Raw genomic sequence first — 17,437 nt, 5'->3', positions numbered from 1 at the left:
CGCACTTCATCAATAAGAGTACCTGCATAATGAACATTTGTATACCTAACCCTGAATTTAAAATTAAAAATAAAAAAAAAACTCCATAAAGGATTCTATACAAAAAATTTAAGTAAAAATTGAGAAATAGTTATATTGAGAAAACATAAAATTTAACCTTAGTTTTGAAGACTAGGACAAGATTTTGAGAAGTAAATATCAATATTTGGGTGAACATATTCTCATGGGAAAATAGTGTAAACAAAAGGCAAAAGGGAGGGGGGAGCAAGATGTGTTAGAGTTATCTAAATCAGTTTGACTAAAAGGATATCCAAAAAGGAGTGCCTAATTTCTCCTGAACATAAAATATCTTCACTCAGACCTTCTTAATGTATGGAGTTAGTCCTGTGATGTGATGTCTCTTGAACATGTCCCCCAGGTTTCTATTTGTGGTAAAGCCATTTTGTTCTGGCTGGATTTTTCTCTTCTTCACACCTCATCTCTTTTTCTCTTTCCTTTGTTCTTTGCCTTGCTATTTGTCTCTCTCCCATATCTTAGATCCACTTCTTTTCCATCTTCTGGAATTTTAATACTGTTACCTTTTCTTCTGGCTTTCTAAAGTTTCAACCCTTTCCTGTCTTTACTCGCCTGAAGTAAAAACTTAATTCCTCCATATATCTCTCACACAAAACTGACTTAAAACTTTCATTGAACATTCAAAATGATACTAATAGCCATGAGTTCAGCACACACATGCACACCTTTTGTAGTCATCATGATTCAAATACAAAATAAACTACAGAAAGAAGCCTTAAGGCCAGCCATGAGGTCTCACACCTATAATCCCAGCACTTTGGGGGGCCAAGGCAAGAGTATTGCTTGAACCCAGGAGTTCAAGATCAGTCTAGGCAACATAGCAAGACTATGTGTCTAAAAATAATGTTTTAAAAAGTTAGCTGAGGGCTGGGCACAGTGGCTCACGCCTATAATCCCAGCACTTTCTTTGGGAGGCCGAGGTGAGAGGATTGCCTGAGCTCACAGGATCTAGACCAGCCTGGGCAACTTGGTGAGACTTCATCTCTACAATAAATTTTAAAAAATTATTCGGGCATGGTGGCACATGCCTATAGTTGCAGCTACTTGGAAGGCTGAGGTGGAAGGATCACCTGAGCCCAACAGGTTGAGGCTGCGGTGACTGTGAGTGTGCCACTGCATTCCAGTCTGGGTGACAGAGTGAGACGCCAACTAAAAAAAAAAAAATTAACTGAGCATGGTGGTACATGCATGCAGTCCCAGCTGCTTGGAAGGCTGAGGCAGAAGGATCACCTGAACCTAAAAGATCGAGGCTGTGGTGAGCCATGATTGTGCCACTACACTCCAGCCTGGGTGACAGAGTGAGACCTCAAGTCAAAAACAAACAAAAAACAACAAAAGAGCAGATTTAGTAGAGTAGACAATAGGCAGTAAATTAGTCACTCAACACAGAAACATACAGTAGGCCTCCCCAAGTGCTCATTGGCAGGGAAAAGTTGTGGCCTGGAGCATAAATAACACTTACTGATTAATTGTGTAGATATTGTCTGCCATTTTACTCTCATTGTATTTGAGCACTCAGAGCTTAGGGGAAAATATAGTTTCATAGATTTAAGCATACACCACTTAGGGAAATATTTATTATTGTTGTTATTATTACTACTACTACATGGTGGCATTAAATAGAGTATTATATACCATAGAGTATTATATACCAGGCAAAATTCCCAAGCATGCAAGATTTTCCTTTGCTACATTTTTGGCTTTCTTTCAAGGCTATTTTTTCACTTCCTAGTGTCCTTTTCCTCAACCTGTAAGAAATTTAAAAGCAACTTTTTTTTTTTTTTTGAATTGGAGTCTCACTCCATTGCCCAGGCTGGAGTGCAGTGGCACACTCACGGCACCCAGCGTCGACCTGCTGGGTGCTGGCAGTCCTTCTGTCTCAGTCTTCCAAGTAGCCAGAACTACAGATATGTGCTACCACGCCCAGCTAATTTTTGATTTATTGTAGAGACGAGGTCTCGCCAAATTGCCCAGGCTGATCTCGAACCCGCGGGCTCAGGCAGTCCACTCACCTCGGCCTCCCAAAGTGCCGGGGTTACAGACGGAGTCATTGAGCCCGGCCAAAAAACAACTCTTTTTTTTAAATCATGGCTTACCTTTCTCATATGATGCCCCTGATTCAGAATTGATTATCCTCTGTTCTAGTCTATTCTTTACAATACCCATTCCTTTGGTTTGAATGATTACATCCATATTTGGAAAAAAAGCAAAGTGACTTAAATTATGTTTAGAAATAAATGGTTGGCTGAGTTAACCTGAAATACTGGCATATGGAAAGTCGTAGCCCCTTTACCCAAATAACTATTTTACTTTAACTATTTTAGACAAACATGACTAAGTAAAAAGAACTTCAGGCTAAGTAAGAAACAAAAATGTGTGGACAGGGAGAGGCATGATAGTACCTAGGGTATATATTGCTACCTACTGCAAGATTCAGACCTGAGGCTATGGTGCTACTGCCCCTTGCCATTCTCTTTATGTACACTTGAGATTTTACATGTGGAACATAGCATACTGTCCATTGAGACAGGGCCTTAGAAGCCACTCCTCTCAGGGGTTGCTCTAGGAAGCCACTACCAGTTGGTTCAAACTGACCATCTTTATGAAACTTATTTCCCATCTCTGATTGAAAACCTTAGGCACTTAGCACTTTATAACACTATTGATGGATGTGTACTGTAAAAATAACTCTTCTGCACTTAGATGGAAATCCTTATAAATTAAACCGTTTAGTGTATGAAGAATTAAGTGACACACACACACATATACAAATTGTATCCAAAGGAATCAATTAAGAACATACTACTTTTAAGTTTTACCATATGGGTTGATTTTTTTTCCAGCAGAATTCAGCCATCCCGAGGTCATGAGGATGATTGATAATTGGGTTTGACCAGGTTGAGGTTTTGCCAGACAGATGTAATTTATGCTGCAGTAAAGTTTTTAGGAATTCTGCTGCCATACTGAGCCCTCTTCCTTCTAGATCTTATCAAAAGGTTTAGCACCTCCTTTTAATTTTTTTTTTTTTTACCTAAGTCAGCCACTGGTCATTCATATGTACTCATATGCACTCTTCTTCCCCAGACCAAATTGCATGGTTATGCTTTCATCAACATCATGACCACTTCCACTTCCAAACTACAAGAACTTAGGCAGCAGGTTATTTAACTTCTCTTGAAGCTTCAATCTGTTAGTCTGTAGTGTGGATAACAGTACCTACCTCACTGTGGTGATAATTAACTGAGATAATTTCATATAATGCATAGTGCCTAGAATATAGTAATATCTTAAATATTATAGTTATACTTAAAAAAAACTTAATAAATGAGAGATTTCAAATAAAGCAACTAAGAACTCAGTGGAGGATACTAGACAAAAGAACTACAAAATAAATCTATAAAAAGCAAGAGGAAGAAATTAAGTATAAATTCCAAAAATCAGTGAATTAGAAAACGGAAAGAAAAAGCCAAAAGCAAATGCACAGTGTTAGGAAAACAAAACAGGATATAACCACAGATAGGAAGGAGATTAAACTCATAACAACTGAAATATTTACAGATAAAATGATATAATGTTTGAGATTTGCTTCAAAATAATTAGTTATGGGAGTAGGGGGAAGTAAGTCTATGAAACAAGATTGACCATGAATTGAAAATTATTAAAGCTGTGTGATGGGCACATGAGGATTTGTTACACTATTCTGTCTAATTCGAGATATGCTTGAAATTTTCCTTAGTATTAATTTCAAGAACTTAATAGAATACTGAGTGTAACAATATACTAATATGAAAGTCTTGCTAAAGTATATGGTTTTTTAGTAAAATCTAAATTACGTCTTTTGGGAAGGGAGAGAAAAAACTGAGTATACCAATAGCCATGGGAGATGTTTAAATCATAACAGATTAGAACTATCACCACCTACCCATCTCCCCCACCAATTACAGTAACAGGTTCCAGTGATTTCTTAGGAGAGAAATATTTGAAAATTTCAAGCACAAGACCTTTCCTGTGGCTTTTAAGTTGTCCCAAAACATAGAAAAAATTCTACATTGCCTTTTAGTTTGTTTTATAAAATTAGCGTGGCACTGAACAGAAAAGTAGACAAAGGGGAAACATGTGCCAATTTAATTTATGAATATAAATGCAAAAATCCTAAATAAAATATTTACAAATTAAGCACAGAATTATATTAAAACAACGAGTTTGTCTCATGAGTACAAGCATAGGTAAATATTAGGAAATCTATTCACATAAGTTATCAAATCAGTGGGTCAAAGGAGGAAAAATTAAATGACCATATATATATTTTTTATTTTAAAGATAGGGTACAATTCAGGATTAGGTATACAAATATTCATTATGCAGGTACCCTTGATGATAAGGTGTGTCCCCCCTTACCCAGGAAGATTCCCACTACTGCCAATCCTGCTTCCCTGCCCCCCTCTCAGCAGTTTCCCTCTACTGCTAATTCTTTTCTTATAGTATTACAATAATTGTTCAAGGTCCGCTTATGAGTGAGAACATGTGATACTCAGTTCTTTGTTTCTATGAAAGATCACTTAGTATTATAGACTCTAAGTCCATCCAGGTTGCTGTGAAGTTCAAATGACCATATTAATAGATAATAAAGACATTATAAAAATTTAACATTTGTTCCTCCTTTAGTAAAGAAGAAACAGTCTGATCTTAACATGAAATATCTGAAAACCAAAAATTCACATCTTATCTGAATGCTTAGTGAGTATATCTCCAAGTCAGGATCAAGGTAGCATTTATTAGTGTTTACTTATTACTCAGTAGACTGTAAGAAGTTTGGGTTTTGTTCTTTGATGGGAACCCATTGGGGAATTGGAGATAGGGGCATAACCAGGTCTGATTTCTGCTTTAAGATTTTCCTGGCTGCTGTGAACAGAGAAAGAATTGCACAGGGAAAATTTGGAAGTGGGAAAATCAGTTTGAAGCCAATAGATGATGATGGTTTGTACTAGGAGTGTCTAAAGAAATAGAAATAGATTTGAGGGTTATTTCAGAGATAAAATCAGTATTTTGAGGAGTTAAATATGAAAGGAAGGAAATTAGATAAGAAAGGAAAGAGCCAAAAATGACTTACCCGTTTTTGAGATAGATAATGATGTTGCTACCTAAAATGGGGAAGGTTAGTTTCTCATTACACTTGAAATACAATCCAAACCCAACCTTCTTGGGTCTGTAAGGCCCACTTAATATGACCCCAAGATACCTCTCCATCTCTTTTCTCTCTCCTTGGTGTTCATCACATTCTAGTTACTGTGATCTTTCCTTTGTGTCTTGAATTCATTAAGTTAATTTCTATGTCGGGTCTTTTGCATTTGCTGCTCCTTCTGCTTGAGGACTCTAAACCATGGGTCAGCAAACTTTATATAGGGCCAAATAGTTAATAAATATCTTAGACTTTGTGGACCATCTGGTCTCTGATATAACTACTCAACTCAGTGAGCCACGGTAGGGCAAAAACAATTGGAGAAAATAGGTAAAAAGAGATGGACATGGCTGAATTTGGGTCTTGGCCGGCCAAGCCTGGCTGTGGCTTGCCCCTACCCAGAGTCTTGGTGTTGTTCCCTCCTTATTATTCAGGTTCTTCCTGTAGGACAACACAGCAAATAAGTTAGGATAAAAAACCTTAGTGCTGCATACTCTTTACTGTGCAATTTCTACTTCTAGAAATTATTTCTAAACAATTGTGAATGTGCACAAAGGATGGGACATCACAGTGGTATAGAAGGTCAAATACCCAACAATAGAGGACTTGTATAGAATAATTTTTGGCGGTCTTTAATAATGCTTTCAAGTTTATTTAATAATAAAGAACAGAGTCAGCAAACTACACCCATGGGCCTACTGCCTGTTTTTGTAAATGAAACTTTATTGGAACCCAGCCTCACCCATTTGTTTTCCCACTTCATTGGCAGAGTTGACAGAAACCATGTCCTGCAAAGCTGAAATATTTACTATCTGCCCCTTTACAGAAAAAGTGATAGTATATATAGTATTGTCCAAGTGTATATGTGTGTGTATTAAAAAAGACTGGAAAGTAGTATATTCACATGGTTGGAAAAAAAGACTGGGAAAAAAATCACCAAAATAGTAATTTTTTTCTCTTAGATAAGTTTTCAATAAAAGGCATGTATTCTTTTATTATTTTTAGATAACAATGTAAATGATAAAACCAGTGAGATTAAAAATCAAGAAAAAGTAGATGAAAATGTAATAAGACAGACTTGAAAGTTAGAGGTGGGAAAAAAGCAAACAATAGTATCTAGTTTCACATGCCGAACCACACAAGTGTCCTTTTCAGATTTCAGCATGTGACACTTATTCAGGCAGCCATTATTTGTGTTCTTATTTTGTGCTATTTCTTATGGGAATACTAAGCTAAGTATGGTACCTTTGCTTAAGGTTAATTTGGTAGGGGCAATGGGATGTGCTTAAACAGTAGAAAATGCCATAAGAGATGCATCAAAGGACTTTAAGAACTCATATTCTGGTTAGGAGATAAGTAACATCTGAATAAAGCATTTGCTCAATGATGAGTTGCAACGTGATTATAAAGAATTCCAATCAAATGAGCTAGTCTTTTAACTTTGTTTATGGTACCTTTTGACGTAAACAAATTTTGAATTTCTATAATCAAATTTGTACTGATATTTTCCTTAATGGTTTCTGCATTCTCCAAACAGTTAGCCATATGTCTTAATATCTCCTTTGTTGTAAAGGGTCACATTTATTCTTTTCTGTCACATTTGTCTTTTGAACAGCAGTCCCACACTTTTAATTAAGGTATCATTTCAGTTCAGGGAGACCTATTTCAGATTTTCGTGTCTGAAATATTGCTTCATTTCTTAGTGCTAATATTTAAAAGCATAACACAACAAAATGTGAATTATTAACCCTGAGCACTTGCAGGTTAAAGCCAATTTCTACTAATTATTTAAGTGTATAAAAGGGTACTTGGTTGCTCCCATTCAAAAGTATTACTTAAATAAAGACGATGACTGCTCTCTAGAGAAATATTCCTACTTCATCAGTTACGCAGTAAGCATGATATTTGCTTCTTCTTGTCATAGTCTTAAGAGACACCTCATGTTCAGACTGCATTTCTGTGTTCAATGGTTGTCCTGACCTTGCTACCTTTTTGGAGCATCATTAGGATGCTTATGTAATTCCTGTTGGGAAATGGGAGAGTTCTGTTCTGATGGAAAACTTTCTAAGTGCTTTCCTTGCTAAAAAAAAAAAAATGGAGACGTGTTTTTAATTGAGAGAACTGCACAATTTTCCAGGCAGAATTCAAAGTTCTATCTTGAATATTTATTTGGGTCCTCACTGATTCTAACATATTTGGTTACATAGGATAATTTTTTCAATTAAGCATTTTTAAGTTATTCAACTTCCATTAGGTAACTTATAGAGCATTTTCATAAAAATTTGATATAGCAGAAAGAGCCCTGACTTTTCATATAGTACCTGTAGCATATAATAGACACTCTAATGTTTGCTCAATATATGAATGCTGAACTGAGCTCCCATTATAGTTAACACCACCAAATATGGGCCCACCTTAACCATAGTTTCCTCATCCAGAAACTGAGCTGATTGTTAGTCTCTTTAAGTTTTGAAAATTCTTCAATTTTATTAAAGTTTCATAGGCTGTGTGAATTAAGACTTGAGGTTTTTGTTGCTTCCACACAGATATGTATGTTAAGTAGAGCATTTTTCCACAGCTCTTGAAGCTACTGTCCTTTGGTTATTTTGTTTAAGTACCACTCTTACAGTGATTATGTTCTGAATATTAACATATTTTTAAAAATATTTTCCAAGGCAAAATTATCTTAGAACTTCCAGAAGGTATTAGAGGATGAAATGGAGTAAAGGTTTATGTAGTAGCTTGATTTCTCCTTTTCAAGTTGGCTTCTTAAATGTTCCTTTTTGCTCACTAATAACCCAAAGGTGGAATGTTTTTTTAATTTAGATTTTTATCAACTAAGAATGGGAGTTTTAGCTATGGGCCTTGAAATCTTTAGCCTTTTTGAAAATTAATGTTTATAATAACCAATGTAAATTTAAATGTAGCTTACTTTCAGATGGGAAGAATTTTTTCTTGCATTACAATAAAAAGTTTCTTGCACATGGTCTTCATTTTCTTCCTATAGGTATGAAACTCTTCCTCATTGACAGGGAACACCCATGACATGTCTATATATAAACTTAAAAATCATCTTGAGACCAAGGCTTGGGTGTGTGTATACATATTGCAAAGGGTAGAGTTCCACATGTGCATCAATTCAGTGACTTTTATATTTTAGTAGTGTAACTAGTTTCAGTTGCTTTAAGAGTCATATAGTTAGGAAATACTGGCATTTCTCAGGATTCTAAAATAACATTGTACATTTCACTTGTGAAAAACTGTCTGGATTGCTGGGAACCAGGAGAAAAGAATATTTCAACAGGATTTGGCTATCAGCAAATCTGTTTTGGTTTCCTGTTCTGGTCTCCCTACCTATCTGCTACATTAGTGCCCCTGCTGGCAGGTTTCTTCTTTCTTTTACCACAGTAAAATTGTCCAGCCTTTTTTTCTAGCACTTTCAGGACCCGCCTGACAGGAAATTTTCTAATTGCCGGAACAGCTGGTAGGAGAAAACTTTGCAGGGGCTTGGCCTTCCCTTTCTAACTTAAGCATTACCGGCAGAAATTCCTTTATTACCATCATGGTTTCGTAGCCATGTTTAAGTTTTTATCTTTTCGTGTTCGTTCTATACAGGTAAGTTTTGTTCAACTTTTTTAAAAGAATAAAATGTTTTAGTTGGAGATAAGTATAATTATACTAATTAGTGAATCCATTTTATATTTTCTTTAAGAAACTTCGAAATTCAAAACCAGTTTTGATAGAATTTTTAAAGGATAATATTTCTTTTACTAAAAGTAAGCCAGTTATGTGTATTATTCATTTCAACTCTGTATCTTGTCAACTTATTTCTACTTTGGCTTTTATATCCACAAGTAATTTTTATCTTGCCAGTATTTGTGGTTTTGTAAAATAAAATGAGTTACTTTAATTCTCAGTGTTAAACCCGGCACAAACAGAATCGCAAACTTGCTAATATTTAAGAGATTGCTACAATGTATTCTATATTTTAGTGGGTAGGAGAGTGGGTTATTTTAAACAGTCGAGAATTTGCAATCTGATTTTTGTTGAAATTGGTTTCTGTAAAAACTTGAGAGTATTTAAGCAACTCCACATTTAAGTAACTTTAAGCAAGTCGTTTTATCTGACTTAGAGTAGGAACAATTTTCAAAGAATGACTCCATTAAAATGGGTTTAGTGGCTGATAATTTGCATTATATTTCATCTACAGTCCTGACAAAATCAACTTGATATTTTCTCCATAAGAATTGTGCTATCCTGCTGCTCTTTAAAGAGAATTAAGTTTACTGATCAGAATTCCTAATTGGGAAAAAGCTCTACTCTTTACAGCAGTGATTGAGAATGTTAGAGAACCAGCATTGCTGTTTTTCCCTAACATAGATATAAGACGCTGACTTATGGGAGCTTAAATTCTTCAAACTTGCTTAAAGAATTTGATTAAATGAAAAATGCTTAGCGTATTTATCATTCCACTAGCAAATGAAGTAAGTTGAATTTGGTCAGATTGTAATCTGTTAAAATGTAGTTTCTCATCATGAGTTGAATAACCTGCCTAGTTTTGTGTCCCAATCAAATAATTTTTATGTATCTTGATTATTTAAAAAAAAAGTTACCATATCTTTTTAAAATAAAAAACTGTATATTATAGAATTGTAGGTATCTATACAGAGATTGATAGTTTAATTATTTTGGAGTTACATTTCAGGGGTAAAGTATGCATTTTTCATTTGTAAGGTCTTTTTTATGTTATACCAAAAAATCGTTACACATACATGGATAGAGAATACTTATTTATTGAGTTTTACCAAGGAACATTTAAATATTGTGTTTCAAGCTTCAATAATATTTTCTGGCATCCAAAACAATTTAGAACATACAAATGCCTCAAGAACACACTTCCTGACTCAAGGGAGGGGAGGAAAAAGGAAATTATGTATACAAGGCAGGGCATAATGCCAAATGTTGAATCATTCTTTAAAATCAGTTAATATCACCCAGTTTTCTTAATGTTAGCATGTTACAAACAATAACTCAGATGGCATTCATTTAATTTTCTTTTCTTTAATCCTCTTTTTATTTTAGGATCAAAATTATATTTTTCCTCCCACAACTTGAAAAGGAAAAATCAGGTTGTTTTTTTCCACTTTAAAGGATAGACCTTAAAGCCCATTTAGGTATAAACCTAAAGACTTTTCATTAGTCCTGGGAAACAAACTGGATGGTTTTCTGTGTGACTGAGGAACACCAAAAGATCCACCTATCTATGAATTTTCTCCTGCCATTTTTCTGTGATGTCTAAAATTAATTTCTAAAATTATATTTTTAACTGAATTTTGTTTTATCTATCAGGGGTTATATCTCAAGAGGTATTTATATAATAATAAATCTTTGAAATCCAGGTAAGCTCTACACTGGCCTTTGCATTGGCTTGTCCCTATGCAGCGAATGTTCTTTACCCAGGTGGTTGGCTTCCTCACCTCCCTCAGGGCTTTTCTCAAATAGCACCTTTTTATTAAAGCCTGCCCTGTCTCCTTTGTTGAAAATTACCCCCTTTCCTTGTCTATTTTTCTCATCCCCTAGCCAAGTCAACATATTTTCTTAGTATTTATCGTGTTCTAACACTAATTTACCTGTTATTATTTGGTCTCTCCCCAAAAAGGAAGGGGTTTTGGTTTATTGGATTTATTATATATCTCAAGCACCTATGTTTGAATGGATGGATGAATGAATGAATGAATTCCCATATATAACTTAAGGGTATTAATCATCTAGGCCGAGAATGGCAAATGTCTGAAAGGGATGGAAGTGTAGGAAGGATGAAACAGGGTAAGTAATGTAGATGTGCTGCCAGCCTCAAATGTTTGCCTGTGGTCAGACTTTTCTTATCAAATAAACATAGACTTTGTAAAAATAATAACATGGAACTTGTTATTACTGTTTTTAAATGCACAGAATGTTTTTGTGGTAACGAATGGACAAGTATCCCTGTATCATTTAAAATAGTTATGCCAGATAATGTAAAAATATGTGAGCCTCACAGAGTAATTATAATATGTAATATATAGACAATATTCTTTTTCCATAAAACTATAGTTCTTCACCATGTACTTACGGACAAAAACACAATTTTACAAAATGTCAAGTCAAACTATAGTTTTGTGTTTTTGTGTGACAGATTTATTTCAATAACAGGTGATTTAGTGACATAAGATATGTTTGTCACATGCACATGTCAGTCTGTTCTTGGCTCATCAGTGCCTTCAGAAATTTGATATTCCTCTCTGTATCCATCTCACTGGATTCCAGGTATGAGCTAGAAAAATACATTGTTGCTTTCCTACCTGTTGTCCAAGATTGCCCAGGCATTAGTATATGACCTAGTTGACCCTTAAATCCATTTCTAAAATAGTCATGATCCTATGACTTTGTGACTTTAAGCACAATCTGGGCATTGAGGTATCAAGGATAGTTTACTTTATTATAATACTGCAACTTTGCATATATAAAAAAGTAGATAGAAAATAGTTTTCTGGTACTATTAGTAAAAATTTAGGTCTTACAACATTTAAACTTAGAAGGAACAGGAAATATATGCAGGATAAAAAGTGGCAAGTTTTTTTTTTTTTTAATCTGGGCCAATGTCAGACTTGCCACAGGCATTGATCTTTTCTCTCCACCTCCAAGAAAATTTTCTGTATTCTCTGAGCCCCAATTTAGAAAAATATTTTTAGAATTCTAGTTTGTATTCTCAAAGAGGTTTGAAATGATTGTATTCATTTTGGAGGGAGATGGTAGGTAGTGGAGGAAGATGCTCTAAAAAGAAAAAGAAAAGAAAAGAAACACTAAGAAAAGGAACACTTGAAAATTTACTTTAAAATAAGATTTGCCAGAATAAAAACTTCAGTATGAGAGTGGGAAGATAAGTCAAGGAAGTCTCTCAGAAAGTGGAGACAGAAAATAGGAGAAAAAAGTGATATAAAGGATTTAATTTCATCCATACAATATTCAACTAGTAGATGAGTTGCAGAAAGAGAAACCATGAAAAATGCATGGAAGGAAATTATAAAGAAATGTTACAATCCGCCACAGACAAAGAATTATAAAAGTTCGCTAAACATTTAGCATTCTGAAGGAAAGAAGACCCATAATTATCTCACTAGTGTGGAATTTCAGAAATACAAAGAGAAAATCCTTAAAGCTTCCAGAAAGAAAAACCAGGTCACCTACCAAAAAGTATGATCAGGCTAGCATCACCTGTCTCCTCAGCAGCACTGGTAACAATGGACCAATGGTGTCAGAAGTTCTGAGGTAAGATTATTTTTATTCTAGAATTTGGTACCAAACCAAACTATACAAATGTGAAGACAAAATAAAGACATTTACAGATGTGCAAGGTTCAGAAAGGTTTTTTTCACATTACCTTTCTTAGGAAGCTACAAGGGCATACTCTAAGAAAGAGACATAGGAAACTGAAAAAAGTGAATTCAACCAGAAAAGCACTAGAGTTATCCCGAGATGATAGCTGTGCAGAAGGTCTAGTGATCAGCAATCCCAGTAGGTGGATAGGAAGGGTCTCCAGGATACAGAAGAATAAAAAGTATGGTTAAGGCTAAGAAAAGATTAAGGATAATGGTCAAATTAACTTCTGCCTTTTCCCAAGAATGGTAGGGGCTGTTAAAAACAAAAAAAGGCCTGGCTTGGTGGTTCAGCCTGTAATACCACCACTTTGGGAGGCTGAGGCGAGTGGATTGCCTGAGCCCACGGGTTCAAGACCAGCCCCGGCAACTTGGCAAAACTTCGTCTCTACAATAAATAAAAAGTTAGCCAGGAGTGGTAGCCCGTGCCTATAATTCCGGCTACTTGGAAGGCTGAGGCTTCGGAAGAATTGCCTGAGTCCAGCAGGTTGAGGCTGTGGTGGCAGTAACGTGCCACTGCACTCCAGCCTGGGCGACAGAGTGAGACTCCAACTCAAAAAAAAAAAAAAAATAGCCGGACGTGGTAGTGCACGCCTGTAGTTCCAGCTACTTGGAAGGCTGATGCAGAAAGATTGCTGGAGCCCAGCGGGTCGATGCTGGGTTGGCCATGAGTGTGTCACTGCACTCCAACCTTGGTGACAGAGTAAGACTCCAACTCAAAACAAAAAAAAACAAAAAAAATTTGATAACTGTATAAGAAATTTATGCTCCTAATAGGAATCAAAGTAAAATTTGTCCTGAATTGAAGCATTTAACAAAGTGTGTGTGTGTGTGTGTGTGTGTGTGTGTGTGTGTGTGTGTGTGTGTGTGTGTGTTTAATTGGCCTGGGAGTCATGGTCATGGACCTGTACTGTATAAAAGAAAATTTAATATATTACCTAGCCTGCATTTGAACAATATATTGTCGTGATAATGTGGATGGTGTTGTATAGGTTTTCACCCTTAGAATCAGGCTTTGAGGGGAGCATGAAGGATTTGGTTGTGGTTGCAGGAGAGATTGTTAATTTTCTTAAAATGAATAACCTTTATATTAATAAAAATGTAAAAATACAGCTAGCAAGCAGCAGGTGGGGATAAGTTTGAGAGAAAGACTATGTGACCATTATCATTAGCATCCTTTTACAAACTGATGAGTTAGGATTCTGTCCAATACTGAGAGAAAAGACAAGTAAGATTATTATCAAACAGCAGGGAGGAAGATGATGGAAAGAGGTGCATAATATAAGTGAGCCCCTCACCTTTTTTGTTTTTTAAGTCAGATTTTTCAGGTAACATTTTTTCACCTTATATTTCACAGCAAATACCTACAACAATTGTAAATAAGAATGCAACAAGGCAGGAAAGAACAATCACTGAAGTATAAACATGTATTTTGTAGCAGACATATGAGATCAAACCTGTATTTATTGTCTTAAGGTTAATAAATTAAGAAATTATCAAAGTAAATGTGGAACTAATTTTTTTAAAGTATAGGCACAGAGGTGACAAGAGATGCTTTTCATCATAAGCTATTTTTCCACTGTTGATTTATTACTATATACATATATTACTTTGATTTTAAAAACAAAAAAATTATGAACTAGAACATAACCCAAGTTGACAAAAGGCTATGTATAGGGGAATGCTGAGAGAGAGTACCAGAAAGGTAGATTGATGCTGTTTTGTAGAGGACCTCGAATGCTGAGGTTGAAGCAGCACATTTAATTTGGGAAAACTTGCAGGAGTTTTTGTTTTTGTTTTCTTTTTTGAGTTGGAGTTTTACTCTTTTGCCTAGGCTGGAGTGCACAATCATGCCTCACTGCAGCCTCAACTTCCGATATCAGGCGATCCTTCCACCTCAGCCTCTTGATTAACTGGGACTAGTAGTCTCGAACTCCTGGGCTCAAGCAATCCTCTCACTTCTGCTTCCCAAAGTGTTGGGATTACAGGCATGAGCCACCATGCCCGGTCTTAGAGGAGTTTTGGAAGAGCCTGCTCATATAACTGGAGCTGTATACCTTCAGAAAATGAATTTGTCAAGAAGATGAATTGAAGTGGACACAGGCAGAAAGGGGTATTCTGAATAACCAAGCTACTTTCAGTTTTCTACATGAAAGGTAGTGAAGGCTTTTTGCCTGGATGATACCACTGGAAACAGAAAAAGAAAGAATGAAAGGCATTCCCAACACCATGCTTGATACTTAGTAAATGTTTCAGTATATGTTAAATTAAGGGATCAAAGGGAGACTCTACATTTGTTAGTAACTTATTTGACATGGGAGGAAAGGAAGGGTAGTCATCAAAGATGAGAATACTGGCTGAAAGTGGTGGCTCACACCTGTAATCCCAACACTTTGGAAGGCTGAGACCGGAGGATTGCTTGAGCCCAGGAGTTTGAGACCAGCCTGAGCAACACAGTGAGACCCTGTCTCTTAGATAGATAGATAGATAGATACATAGATACATAGATACATAGATAGATACATAGATACATAGATACATAGATAGATAAAATTTAAACATTAAAGAAAGAGTTGAGAATAATAACTGCCATTTATTTTGAGATCCATGGCCTGATTGTACCTTACACTATGTAAGAGTAAGGCTTGATCCTGTATGCCTGCTCCAAAATACAACATGCTTATAATTCAATGATTGTTCTTCCCTGCCTGTATTGTATCCTTATTTATTACAAACAGTTGTTGTAGGCATTCACTGTAAAATATAAAGTGAAAAAAAATATTGTAACCCGATAAATCATATCTCACTTAAGAAAGAAAAGTGGTAAAACATATAGAGCATGACAGAGTATAGTTCTTCATGGCCTCACGATTTAAGGGCATAAATAGCTACTGGATTCCAGTTAGGCTCTTGAACAGGTAGTTTTTCTCCATAGGAGGCTAACTGACACATGCTGTAATCCAGCTCGTGAACTTGGCCCCATGAGTTCAGGTCTCTAATCCATTAGTCATCAAAGTACAATGTGATAACACTTTGGGATATAAAAAAGAAAGCTTCTTTACATGTATATAATTTATAACCCAGTATGTATACAAATAATGAGTATATGGTAATTTTTTACTTTTAAGTATATGCTACCAAAATTTCAAAGAATACTGCTCTAATCAACTGAGCTAATTGACCCCAAAGATGCAGACCAGATATAAAGACCAGGGGCATATGTCTATAGGTACCTGACATTGATCTTGAATGAAAAACCAGCAAGAGCCTCCAACAGTCTCAGTGTGGTGTTATCCTAAGGGCCTTGTTTTAGAAGTCAGAAGATACAGAATTGAGCCCTAAGTCTGCCACTTACTGACTTGTGATCTTTAGCCTTCACTTAATCGCTTTAAACTTCAAACTGTAAAATATCCAAACCATTTTCCCTTTAAAGGTTCCATCAAATTTCTGGTGGTGAGTGAGGGATTATATAGAGGATTCCAAAATGTTTGTGCTTGTTCTGGGGTTTAATTCTTTGTGTTATCCCAGCCCTTTTTAACATTAATATGTAGTCAGAGATTTATTGTGACATAAATATAAGATAAAAGGGGAAAAAAGCACTTAACAGGCTTAACATGTGGTATAGGTGCTTTTAATAGTATTAGCTGAATTTCAGTCTAAATCTTAATTCCACATATACACTGTTCTTTGAAAGATTTTGTAAAAGAATTTGATAGCCGGGCTCAGTGGCTCAGCCTATAATCCCAGCACTTTGGGAGGCCGAGGTGAGTAGATTGCCTGAGCTTGCGGGTTCGAGACCAGCCCGGGCAACTTGGTGAAACCTCGACTCTACAATAAAATAAAAAAATATCCAGGCATGGTAGCGTGCATCTGTGATTCCGGCTACTTGGAAGGCTGAGGTGGAAGGATCACCGGAGTCCAGCAGGTCGGTGCTGGAGTTGCTGTGAGCGTGCATGCCACTGCACTCCAGCCTGGGTAAAGGAGTGAGACTCTAACTCAAAAAAAAAAAAAAGCAAAACAAAAAAGAATTTGGTAATTTGCTTCCTGCCTTCTCAGTTGTGGCAACTAACAGCTATCACTTTGAAGCCTTTGCTCTCACTTGGAGAAAAGTGTGTCTGAAGCCCACATACCTTGATCTTATTTGGTGGAAGGAAGTAGTATCTTAGAGTCAGCTAATGCTTGGTTCTATCCTAATACCTACTGTATAGAATTGTTAGAATTAAAGGAAATAATGCATGTGAAATTACAAAATAAAGGGTTAAACCAGTGTTAGGAGATTTTTTTTTTTTTATTTGCTAAAGTTTCAAGAGAGTCAAACGATTCAACTACCTAGTAGTAGGATAACCTACAAACTACAGCCTCTGTCTTAGAAAGAAAGATGATGGGCCTGCATTCTTTTTTATCCTCTTCCTGGAACTTTTCTCCTCTTACTACTCATTTTAATATCCTGGTGTATCTTTCTGAGAAATATTTGTAATTCTTTAAATTGTCAACTTTTTTGTTGTTTTGCTTTTTGTTTTGGTTTATTTATCCATTTATTTACTTCTCTTTATTTTAAAAATGTGGGGTGCAATTCAGGGTTAGGTATACAAATGTTCATTATGCAGGTACCCTTGTTGATGGGGTGTGCCCCTCCCTCCTCTGGCAGTTTCCCTCAACTGCCAATCCCACCCCCTCTTCCCCTGGCAGTTTCCCACTACTGCCAATCCCTTTCTTATAGTATTATGATAATTGTTCATGGTCCACTTATGAGTGAGAACATATGGTA

General features: G+C 35.9%; 1 protein-coding gene across 6 annotated transcripts in view; it reads left to right on the top strand.

Moving 5' to 3' along the window:
• Positions 1–17,437, top strand: part of RPS6KA3 (ribosomal protein S6 kinase A3) — a 114,777-nt gene that overhangs the window by 42,470 nt on the left and 54,870 nt on the right. Inside the window, exon 1 of one of the 6 annotated variants that reach the window (XM_021715167.1) lies at positions 8,286–8,869. The exons of the other annotated variants lie outside the window; for them this stretch is intronic. Coding sequence (XP_021570842.1) covers positions 8,831–8,869 — 39 coding nt within the window. The 5' untranslated portion in view covers positions 8,286–8,830. Of the gene's footprint in view, positions 1–8,285; positions 8,870–17,437 lie in introns of those variants that run through there. 6 annotated transcript variants of the gene reach the window in all.

The sequence above is a fragment of the Carlito syrichta genome, unplaced genomic scaffold (genome assembly GCF_000164805.1).
Source record: "Carlito syrichta isolate Samal-C Ts95f unplaced genomic scaffold, Tarsius_syrichta-2.0.1 Scaffold306767, whole genome shotgun sequence".
Classification (NCBI taxonomy): domain Eukaryota; kingdom Metazoa; phylum Chordata; class Mammalia; order Primates; family Tarsiidae; genus Carlito; species Carlito syrichta.
This window is presented reverse-complemented; position numbering and strand designations above follow the sequence as displayed.